The sequence below is a fragment of the Miniopterus natalensis genome, chromosome 4 (genome assembly GCF_054644295.1).
Source record: "Miniopterus natalensis isolate mMinNat1 chromosome 4, mMinNat1.hap1, whole genome shotgun sequence".
In the NCBI taxonomy this organism is placed as follows: Eukaryota; Metazoa; Chordata; class Mammalia; order Chiroptera; family Miniopteridae; genus Miniopterus; species Miniopterus natalensis.
The window spans coordinates 65276598-65288824 of record NC_142084.1 but is presented as its reverse complement, the minus strand read 5'-3'; the positions used below and the strand labels follow the sequence as shown (position 1 = coordinate 65288824).

The 12227-nt window shown below is 42.6% G+C and overlaps 1 protein-coding gene across 1 annotated transcript in view; it reads left to right on the top strand.

Moving 5' to 3' along the window:
- SAFB2 (scaffold attachment factor B2) overlaps positions 1–12227 on the top strand; it is a 34332-nt gene that overhangs the window by 13511 nt on the left and 8594 nt on the right. Inside the window, exons 10-14 of the mRNA XM_087816685.1 lie at positions 2322–2471; positions 2562–2674; positions 6572–6702; positions 8113–8204; positions 11324–11460. Of these exons, the coding sequence (XP_087672811.1) occupies positions 2322–2471; positions 2562–2674; positions 6572–6702; positions 8113–8204; positions 11324–11460 (623 nt within the window). The remainder of the gene's footprint in view (positions 1–2321; positions 2472–2561; positions 2675–6571; positions 6703–8112; positions 8205–11323; positions 11461–12227) is intronic.

Below are 12227 nucleotides of genomic sequence, written 5' to 3'. Positions count from 1 at the left end.
AGAGAGAGAGAAACATCAATCGACTGCTTCCTGCATTCCTGCCTCCACTGGGTATGGAGGCCGCAACCTGGGCCCCGACAATTGAACTGGTGACCTCTTGGTGCATGGGACGACATTCAACCAACTGAGCCACACCAGCCAGGGCTGCAAGTCATTCTTTTGCCTTTATTTTGCAGGCTGTTTTCACTTGATGTGGAATTCCAAATTGGTTGATTTTCTTCCAGACGGCAAAGCTGCTTCGCTGCCTTATGGCTCATGTTGTTTCCGACCAGTTGGCTGTACTTCTCATCTTTATTCTTGGCGCACGTGTGGCTTTTCTTCCTCTGGCTGCCTTTAAGATTTTCTCTTTATCACTGGTTTGGAGCACTTTGCTGGTGATGTGTTGATTTTGTTTGTTATTTTTTCCCTGCACTTCTTGCCTTTGAGGATTCCACACGTTGCCCTACAAGTCAGTATTGCTTTGATTTCTTTTGTATTGTCTGTCTTCTTTCTCCATTTCATTTTGAATAGATTCTCTTACTATGTCTTCAAGTTCCCTAATCTTTTTTTCTACAGTGTCTGTTGTCAACCCCATGTAATATATTTTTCATCTCAGAAGTTTGGGTATTTTTAAATATCGTCCATGTGTTTACCTGACATGCTCCGTCGTTCCTTCACCTTCTTGAATATTTAGAATATAGCTAAAACAAGTGCTTAGCATCCTTGCCAACTAATTCTGGCATTGTGTCATTTCTGAGTCTGACCTTATTGGTTTGTTGTCTTCATTAGAATTGGACTTCTTGCTTCTTGGCTAACTCAATTATTTTTTATTAGATGCCAGGCATTGTGACTTTTACCTTGTGAGCTAGTTATTCTTGGGTCCCTGCAAATGTCTTTGAGCTTTTGCTGGGGCACAGTTCAGTCACTTGCACCTTCTGAGGCTTGTTGTTAAGCATCATTAATCAGGGCTAGCTTCATCCACTCCTGGGACAACACCCTTCTGAGCACTCAGCTCAATGCCCATGAATTACAGGCTTTCCTACTCAGCCATTGGATTCATTCTGAGTGAGCCCCAGGGATTGTTCCATCTACTTCTACAGGTGGTCATCTCTCCAGCCTTGGTGGTTTTCTCACACACATGCACTAGGGGGGGACCTTATGCAGCTCTCTGCAGCCGTCTTTACATGGCTCTCTGTGGTACCATGATTGCTCACTGCTTTGATCTTAGACTCTTACATCTGCTTACCTCAGGGATACCAGGCCCCTCAGTTCCTCCTCCCTGCCCATGGCCTGGAACCTCTAGGCAATAAGAAAGGGCAACCATAGGACTACCTCGTGTGTTTCCACTCTTGCAGGTGTCACCATCCTGGGCAGCCTGATGTCTGGTGTCTGAAAACCCGTGCTGACTACATTTCCTCCCATTTTTTAGTTTCAGGCAACAGGAGGGTTAATGCTTGGTTCTCCATGCTGGCTGGAATTGGAAGTTTGCTCTGCATCTGTGTCAGGGGTCTTCTTAGCCTTGGTCCACATAGATTGGGGTACATTTCTGAATAGGTATCACCTCAGCTCTCCATAGAGTAGAATTGAAGAAAATAATCCGAGGGGGAAGGGGTTTTAATTAATTAACAAGTTGTGGTTAGTGAAGTTTAACTGTCTTTAGCTTTATCTGTTTGTTTTTGTCACTGAAAGCTGATCTTGTATCAAAAGCAATTGTGTTTTGATAGGTCAGGATAGTTTAGAACCACTTTTAAAATATATGTATATATAGATTTCAGAAAGAGGGAGAGAGAAACATCAGTGATGAGAGAGTCATTGACTGGCTGCTTCCTGCATGACCCCCACTTAGGATTGAGCCCACAGCCTGGAGAATGCCCTAACCAGGAATTGAACCACGATCTGAATCATAGGTCAATCGGTGCTCAACTGCTGAGCCATGCCAGCTGGCAGAACCATTTTAATAACTATGAAGAACTGACAAATCCTAGAGGAGGAAAAACTAGTAGAAATAAGATTTTTTTTTTTTCCAGGTTACTTATGCTTGCTTTATTTAGCTATGGTCACGGAGACTGTCTCAGTTTTCCTTAAAATCCTCTTGACCATGCTGCAATATCATGGCATGAAAGATTCAAAGTGCCACTAGACATAAGGACAGAGGGTTGTTGTTTTTTATCATTAACCATGATTTTGGGTAATGTTTGAATGGGAACATTTTATATGGGTAGTCAGATGAAAGATACCAGAATGTCTAGTGGAAATGATTTTGATGATTAGTTAACTGCTAATAATGTTTTACGTTGTGTGATTATTTGTATGAGAAAATAAGAGTGCCCTTTCCTGTGAAGGTTGTCGGGGCCAAAGTGGTGACCAATGCTCGCAGTCCTGGGGCTCGGTGCTATGGCTTTGTCACCATGTCGACATCCGATGAGGCTACGAAGTGTATCAGCCATCTCCACAGAACTGAGCTTCATGGGAGAATGATCTCTGTAGAAAAGGTGAGGCAGCCCTTGCCTGTTCTAACTCAAGAACTTCACATGGGGGAAGACCTGGTCCGTGAGCCATTTCTGTCTTGTGTTATATTTTAGGCCAAAAATGAACCAGCTGGGAAAAAGCTCTCTGACAGAAAGGAGTGTGAAGTGAAGAAGGAAAAAGTATCTGGTGTTGACAGACATCATTCTGTGGAGATCAAAATTGAAAAGTAAAGTGATTTTTTTAAAAGCTTTCTCTTGGGATGATGGCTGGGAGGAGGGCAGGTGGCAGCCGCAGGGTCACTCATGAAACAAGCATGTGTCCTTTGCATAGACAGCCTCACTAGCTTTTCATTAACATCGCAGGTGATATTTGCGTCTTGCTGCCACTTCAGTATTCAGCTTTCAGCAGATATTCATTGAAGTAACCTTACAAAGTGGATTCAGATGGTCGTTAATAAGTATTTACGTCCAAACAACCTAGTAGCTTGTTGACAAAAGTAACACAAAACGAATGAATAACATTTCCTTTTTATTCTGAACATCCTTGGTACTTGCACAGCCTCTGAAACCTTGGAATCGTTTCATGGTCCAGGTTGATTTTCGTGTGCATCTTGCTTTTTATCCCAGGAACTGCAAAAACCCAGCTTTGCAAAGATACAGCCTTATCCAAAAGGATGTAAGCTGATTGAATATTGAACAACCTTAAGCTAGTAGTTTGTGCAGCGTCTGACAATTGTCAGGTATTGCTGTGTTTCCCTCAAAAACTTGAAATATCCCAGAATACCTGTGAGTTCACCATGGTACCTTGGCGGGGGGGGGTACCTTGGCGTAGTAATTTGGGGACTACAGGTCTGAGATACTATTTTTATAAAGGAGGTGATTTGTAGCTTTAATCAAGACAGAAATAGGGACAAATCTTTCAGAGTAGGCATTGCTTATTTATACTTTTACAAAACCATAGGCTTATCTTTGGGGGAGGGTAGATACTGGTGATGTGCTTGATAACAGTGCTATTTTCAGAACACTGTGTATGTGTTAAGTTTATATTGACAACACAATTTATTTCCACTTCCAGGTCCACTCACACTGTAAAAACTTGAACCCTTTGCTGAGAACCTGTTAGTTTCACAGGTCTATTTTGCTGTTGTTTTTTGCGTAGGAAAATTTATAGCTGAGTAAACGTGGCTGTGGACATCAATACTCATAAGTTGGACTTGGTTTTAAATGGTGTAATTGCTGGTCTTCATTTTGACCAAGTTGGAAATTATAGACCCATGAGAAATGGCTGTCAGGTGAGCCTTCGTGTACTTAGAAGTGAAACCCACAATTTTATCAGCAACTTCTCGAAAAGGGGACACATCTATTAGTAGTGCTAAAAGTATCTATTGTTAGAATATGGGAAGCTGTTGAGAGTTTTTGGTTTTCTTAGTGTCTTGAGATACTTTTCATGCGTTCATTTTTTTGAATCACAAAAGTGAGATTGTTTATGGCAAAAAGGAAGGAGATAATCAATTAACATGTCAGGGAGTGGTCCCTTAGCCTCTGGAAGAGTCTTGTGAAGTCTGTGCTCTGTGTAGATAGAAGAGGGAACTGGCTCAGAAAGGGGACGTGCCAACCCAAGGTCACACGCTCAACTAGCAAGCAGCAAGGGCAACATATAGGCACTTAACTGGGTGATGAGCTTAAGATGTTTAAAACCAAACTGCCTTCAAGTGGTTTGCTGTAGGAGGTTGAAAGCTTTAAAATTTGTTTTTAACCTTATTTCTTTCCTTCAAATGAATATCTTTATTAACCTTTCATTTTAAGAATTTCTAGGCTTAGTCGTCAGCCTAAGTGAAATAGAGAAGCTTGTTCACAGAGGTGGCTTGTTTTGGCTATCATGGATGAATAGTGGTTTTTCTGCAATTGCCATTTAGAAAGCACACACTGAAGTCAGGCATAATACCAGTACCTGGTGGGAACACTTTTTTGTATATATCCCTCCAGCCTATTTTCCTACATGCATTTGTTTTTGTTTTTTTGTGTGTGTGTTTTTGTTTGTTTTTAGAAATTGCTTTTTAGTGTTACTGACAAGTTTTTTGTATCTAGGAGGTGTCATGTGAGTACAGAACAAGTAGGGAGGAGTCTCCTGTCTCAACATTTTTCAGGTCTCCTTGGAGGAAGGAGACACCACTGCAGCATAGTGAAAGAGACACATCAGAGATGATTCATGTGGCTTTATTTGCAGTCATATATGGTCACTGGAAGCAATCTCTAGTCTATAAGAAGGGAAATGGTAAATAACTGTGGACTGTTGTGTAGCAACTGAAAGGAACCAGATCTGTATATATCCACACAGGCAACCTTTAAAGTAGCGATTTTCAACCAGTGTGCTACAAGAATTTTTAAAACATGCAATACCTGACTATTTAGTAAGGGGCACCGACCTCTTTTCCCTTAGATTGTCCTCAAAATTAAAAAAAGTGACAGCAGCGACCTGACCAGTTTGGCTCAGTGGTTAGAACGTCAGCCCACAGATGGAAGGGTCTCAGGTTCTGTTCCCAGTCAAGGGGACATACCTTGATTGCAGGCTCCATCCCCAGCCCCTGGGGCGCGTGCAGGAAGCAACCAATCGATGTGTCCCTCTCACATCGATGTCTGTCTGTCTGTCTGTCTGTTTCTCTCTCCCCCTCTCCCCTTCTCCCCTCTCTCCCTCCCTCACCCTCTCTCTCTTCTTCTCCCTCTCCCTCCCCCTCCCCCCTACTTTCACTCTCTAAAAAAAAAATCAGTGGAAAAAAATATCCTCTGGTGATGATTAAAAAATAAAAAGACCAACAGCCAACTCAACAATATGCATCTGGTGTGAATGAATCAAAATCATACCTTTTTTTTTCTTCTTTAATCCAATTGGCAAAAAACATATTTTTTAGAGTGCCACAGAAGGGCTGAAAATTGCTGCTTTAAAGCATTAGGTGAAAAGTGCTAAAGAGCAACATATCAAAGGCCATCCCCGTATGTCAGTCTCCAGAAATGTGATAAAATATCCCTGAAGATCGCCAGGGTTTTGTGAAAGTGTCTGTAAAGGTTTGAGAGGTGGGGCCAAGTGATCAACAGTTATGGCACCATGTGTGGTGGTTGTTGGGGATGGGACAAGCATGTCTGTGACATTTACTGCATCTATAGTATTGTTTTGTTTTATTTAAGGGAAACCAGTATGTTAAAAACATTTACAATTGTCAGTGGTACACACCATTAATGGTCATGGTATGTACTTACATTTAAAATATTTTTAAGTTAAAAGTTTTTCTTAATATTAATTTAAAGACTATGCTGTGGAAGTTTAGGAGGGGGGAAGAGTGAGCTGGGAGAGGTTTCTTCTGTCAATGTGAACTCTGCTCAGGTCATAGGGAAGAGAAGGGCAAGAAGCACTGGTTAGAGAACCCAGTGGGACCTGGCCTTTCTGTCCTGTACCTTGGCACATGGTAGGCATTTAATGGCTAGAATTAATTGCCTGAGACTAACAGCATTAGGAAATATGAGAGACAAACTTAAATGGCAACAATGATTTATTTCACTACTTAGAATAAAACTGCCTTTGTTTGAAATGTTACAGTTTCCATATTTGCTGGCATATAACAGCATTTTAACTCCTCAGAGTATGCAGAAATTATCAGGTGCTGAGTGTTGGTGGGTAGATGACACACTGCTTCATGCTGCAGGAACGTTCAGTCCAATCCTCATACCATACCTCTATTCTGTTGTACTATACCTATTTGGGGAAAATATATTTTTCCCACAAAACTTAATATTCTACACATACAAAATGAGACATTTAAAATTAGTTTTTCACAAGCATTGTTCCATCCTGTCTACTTGCATGCCTGTCATATATATGAGTGCATCTAGCATTTTGGAACAACATCCTCATGAGCCTGCAGTTCTATCCTGCATATTTTGAGATGTAGCAGATAACTTAAGTGGGAATAGGAGCTGTGTCTAAAGGGGATTATTACCACAGTTTTTAAGTAATTCTCCCCATCCACTTGCTACTGGGCTGGGTTTTTGTGTGTGTGGCAGTCTGAGTGAGCAAACTGCTCCTGTTAGTGTCTCAGGAACTCAAGTTTCATAACCATGTTTTTACATAGAACCGTAATTAAGAAGGAAGAGAAGATTGAGAAAAAAGAGGGGAAAAAGCCTGAGGACATTAAAAAGGAAGAAAAAGATGAAGACGAGCTGAAACCAGGAGCTACAAATCGGTCCAGAGTCACCAAATCAGGTGATTAGAGTCTAAGTGTTCATGAGGGGGGAAGAGCCGGTCAGAGTGGGCTGGTGGGCATTGTAGATCAAATAAGTAGAGCGAGCTTTTTGGTGACTTTGCTGAGTTTTGCTGCTTATAGGAAGTCATTAAAGCAACAAAGCCTTGGGTGATGAGGTGGCTTAAAGGAGTTTCTACACGACAGCAGGAATCCAGGGATATTCTGGTCAGTGACCAGAGTCTTTAGCAGAAAAGAGTGTGGGATTTGCCAGAGGGGTATGTCCTAGTTCTTGTGACTAATTCAGTGCAATTCTGTAGATGTGTAATCCCATTTTTACTGCATGTATGTTAAAGCCATATCAAATAAAAAGCATAGAGAAAACAAAAACCTCACGACATGTATAGCTGGTGGAGCAGGAGTGTGTCACTTCTGTTGTCATTTTATAAAAATTCCCTGTGCTCTGCACCTTCAGGTTTGCCTGAGGTTCCAGAGAATATTTTGTAGCCAAAAAAAGCCCATCTCCTCCCCCTTCCAAAAAAGAAAACCAGAAACAAAACCTGACCATCTGGAGCAGTGGGATTTGGTGCAGCACATTACAAGTTAGATCTTAATCATTGGAGTAATTTGCCAGCAGTCTCATGAGGAACGTGTTTCTAAAATGTTCTTCAAGTATTGCAAATTTCTCTAAATCAGTGGTTGTTCCAACAGTTAGAGCCTGCTTATCGTGTTAGGGAGAGGAAGAATTGACATGGAGCCTTTATTGCTGAAGACGGATGAAGGGAAGTGCATTCGTGGGGGTGGAGAGGGGCTCCCTGGGAGCCAGCAGTGTCTGATTCAGAGTACAAGAGCCTGGGTTTTGCAGAGCATTCCACAATGTGTGGGAGGAATAAAGATTGAAATTGGTTATCCTGGAGCCACTAGGATTGAGTGTGAGGCAGGAAACATACAGGCGGGATGTGTTTGTGCACACATTGCAGAATGCACTTTGACTCAAATTTAAGTTGTAAGATGTAAGCAAATCACAGCTGCTGCATTCTAGATGAGCAAAGACCTGTTTGGGTCTGCCAGCCGTTTTCCACCCAGTGTGTCCATATTGTTAGTGCTGCTTTTTTGTTAATTCTCACCAGAGGATATTTTTTCCATTGGCTTTTAGAGAGAATGGGAGGGAGGGAAGAGGGGAGGAGGGAAAGAGAGAGACAGACATCAATGTGACAGAGATACATCGTTTGGTTGCCTTCCACATGTGCTCTGACCGGGGGTGGGGAGCAAACCCACAACCCAGGTACGTGAGCATGACCAAGAATCAGAGCCAAGACCCTTTGGTGCACAGGCTGACACTCTAATCTCAGTCACTTGACAGAGATGCAAGAGCCCCAGCTGGTTTGTGTGCATCAGCATGTTTTCACAGATTGCTGTTTTTTTTCCTGAAGGAAGCAGAGGAATGGAACGGACGGTCGTAATGGATAAATCAAAAGGAGAGCCTGTCATTAGTGTGAAAACCACAAGCAGGTCAAAAGAAAGAGTGAGTATTGCTTCTGCCATTTTAAGTCCAGCCATTTTTGATACTTTGATTTGCTTATGAAAACAACATTGTTTGGCCTTCAAAATTTTAAGAGTTCTCTGAAGTCCTCAGGAAGCATATTGTTAACTCTTTAGATTATATGTACAGCAATTAAGTTAGGTTATAGAACTTATTTCAGAACAATAGTTACCCATGTTTCCTTTCCAGAAATGTGTTCGCTCTTCTCTGATTCTTTGTCAGGTTACACCATCTTCTAGGAGAACTGATTCCCAAAGAAGGACAAGACCCAGACTTTCCAAGTCTGAGGCAGCTTCTACTCTTTGGCTAATCTAAAAGCAGTTTATTTATTTTCTTTAGTTGATTTTCTAGTCTTCTATTCAATTAACCAAAAAGAAAAGTAGAGTCCACCCTAAAACTGACTGTCATGTCATCAGACAAGCTCATTGCTTATTAACTTGTGCACACAGCTGGACAAGCTAAGGGCTTCTCATTTTGCTCTTCCGCTCTGGAAAACAAACCCTTTGCTTCCCAGATGAAGGTTCTAGCTAATGTGTTAATGAAAAGAACATCACTTTTTCAGTGAATACACTTTTTTATGATTCACCCCAGAACACTTTGTGTTGTTGCAACTTAAGTTTTAAATTAACATATGGATTCTATAAAGAGCAGTTCCTAATACCATTTTTCCTAGGGACTGCATGAAAGTCATAAAATAGAGAAATGTAGAGATGAAAACAAAAAAGACCCATAAACTTACCACCCGGGCAACTGATGTTAAAAAAAAAAAAAAAAAAGTAGTAGTGATGCAAGTGTGATTATAGCATTCAGATAATATAGGAAGGCACAACCCAAGCACTCAGGAAGCCTCTTTTCTTCTGCATGGCTTCCTCACACTTCTCTCACATGTTGCACACACAACAGACTCACAGATGCTCTGAAACACCACCACTGATGGGGTTACTCTGACTTGCTCTTGGACACCTTTTGTACATTATATGTCTTGGAGAGCTTTATATACTGATACGTACAGTTCTACTTCCTAATTTAGATTTAATTTTGAAGTAATTATAGATTCACTGGAAGCTGTAAAGAATAGGACAGAGGCCCTAAGCTGGTTTGGCTCATTGGTTAGAGCATTGGCCTGCAGACTGAAGGACCTGCAGGTTCGATTCCAGCCAAGGGCACATACCTCAGTTGCAGGCTTGGCCCCAGTCAGGGCGCGCGGGAGGCAGCCCATTGATGTCGTGTGTGTGTGTGTGCGCGTGCGTGCGCGCGCCCCCCCCCCAGGAAAATCGATGGAAAAAAATATCCTCAGATGAGGATTAAAAAAAAAAAAGAGTATACAGAGGTCCCATGTGTCCATCACCCAGTTTGTCCAGTTTTGCCCAGTTTTTTTATTTCTTGTCACTGTAGCACAATATCAAAGCCAGGAAGGTGATGTTAACATTGGTGTACAGTGTGTGTGCAGTGCTAGGACATTTAATCACCAATGTAGATGGACATGTCCGCTGTTAAAAACTTCTGTGCCTGCCTCTTAGCAGACTTGTAACCACCAGTCAGTGGGGCTGCCAGGCCCAAAGGTGTGTGTGTGTGATTCTTTGCGGTAGATGTCATCAGGTGCCTTTAAGAAAGTTATGGAGGACGTTGACATGCATGGGGTGCAGAGGTTGTGCTGGGCCACCGGTAAGTGGTGAGGCCTTGTGAACCCAGAAGTCCAATTCGGGGACTTCAGGGCCATGTAGCCTCCCCCTGAAACTTAGGATGGCTGTCCCTCTTCACTCCATCCTGCAGGGTGTGTGATCACATTTTAAACTCTGCCCGTCTCACAGGCCAAGGGTATCCTGCGATGTTCTGAATTGTGCATCTGTCTTCTATCTGTAGGTCCCTCTCCCCCCCCCCCCGATCTTTTTTTTAGTAGGATATCTGGTCTTAATCTTTGACCATTTTTATTTCAGGTTGCTTTATCTGTCTGATTTTTCTTACCCCCCTATGTGAGCTAATTAAATTAAGCTGAGCAGCTTTTTTTTTTTAAGATTTTTAATTGGTTTTTAGAGAGAAAGGAAGGGAGAAGAACAGAGAAACATTGATGTGAGAACGAAATATCTTATCAGCTGCCTCCCACACATCCCCACCAGGGATTGAATCCGCAACCTGGGCATGTGCCCTGACCACGAATTGAACCAGCACAACTTTTTAGTGCACAAGGCGATGTTCAATCAACTGAGCCACACAGGACAGAGCAGTTTTTTAAAAATGTGATAGCCTAAACCCTTTCCCATGGGGTCTGCAGGAGGCCCTGGGTTTTGGGCTGTATAAAAGTTTTCTGGGAGAATCTGATTCCTGGCCAGTTTGGGTGTCTCAGTGTCTGAGAGCCTCAAAGATGGGAGTTGGCCATCAATATTTCCTACCTTATGCCAGAAATGGAATAGCAGGCAAGTCACCCATTAATCTTTCCTATCTCATTGGAAATGAGCTTTACAGTACAATACCTTAGCTTGTTCTATTTCAAGGCTACATGTCTGAGCCCTGACCTAGCACTTGAGAATTGAAAGGTGCAGTCCCCCATTCACTTGTCCAAACAGTTGGCTTGACAGCTGCTCCCCGGTGAATGAAGGGGCCTCGTAGCATCAGGTACACATGCCCCATGGCTCTGCTATACTAGAAAAACTGCCTGTAGGTTTTCTGAGGTTCCATCCCATCTTTTCTCTTCCCTTAATACCCTTTGTTTACAACGTTTAAAAGCCAAGCAATAGGGCCTTGGCAGGGTAGGTCAGTTGGTTAGAGCATTGTCCAGGTACGCTAAAGTTGTGGGTTTGATCCCTAGTCAGGGCACACACAAGAATCAAATCAGTGAATGCATAAATAAGTGGAACAACAAATCGATGTTTCTCTCTCTCTCTTCCTCTCTCTTCCTCTCTCTCAAGTCAATTTTAAAAAAAATTAAAGCCAGACTATAGGATGAACAGTGTGACTCAGATGTGGAGTGAAGTGGCCTGTACTGGGCCTCCATGTAACCTGAATGTGACAGAAGATCTTAGTTTAATCCAGATAATGCATATTTAACTTTCATTGTACATTTGTGATCATTTTTCTGACATTAAACCAATTTTGGTAAACAGAGCTCCAAGAGTCAGGATCGCAAATCAGAAAGCAAAGAGAAGAGAGACATCTTGTCGTTTGACAAAATCAAAGAGCAAAGGGAGCGAGAGCGCCAGAGGCAGTGGGAGCGGGAAATCCGAGAGTCTGAGAGGCGGCGGTGAGTGGGGCTGCGCCAGGCTGCGGGTTTTGCTGGTCTCCTCTGAGGATGGTTGTCCTTTTTCCCCAAGCGAATCTCCTTTGTGGCCTGGGCTCACAGGCCACCTTGTGTGTTTCCTCTGGGGCCAAAAGGCCCATCATGGATGGCATGATATTCATCAAAAGCCTCCCATTTTTTTTAAATTGAATTCATTGGGGTACCATTGGTTTATAAAATTATACAGGTTTCAGGTATACAAGTCTACAATATATCATCTGTATATTGCATGTGTGTTTACCACCCCACCATCAAAAGCCCATTTCTGCTGAGCATTTCCTCTGGCCCATGGAGCAAGCTTACCCAGGGATGGCTTTGATAAAAGGGTCCCAAGTGTTAAGGCCTCAGTCTTCCCTCCAGAAACCTATATAAGTAAGAATTTTTTTAAAAAATATATCTTTATTGATTTCAGAGACAGGGAGGGAAAGGGAGAGAGGGAGATAGAAACATCAATGATGAGAGAGCCGTCATTGATCGGCTGCCTCCTGCATGCCCCCAACTGGGGATTGAGCCCGCAACCCGGGCATGTGCCCTGACCAGGAATCAAACCACTATCTCCTGGATCCTAGGTTGATGCTCAACTGCTGAGCCACACCTGGCCAGGCCATAGGTAAGATTTTTAAAAAACGAACCAAGGAATGTGTCAGCTTTATTGGAGATGTTATCATAGGAGTGGCCTCTTCACCCCTCGGGTGCCTGCATTTCATGGCCTTTTCAGGCAGCAGTGGTTA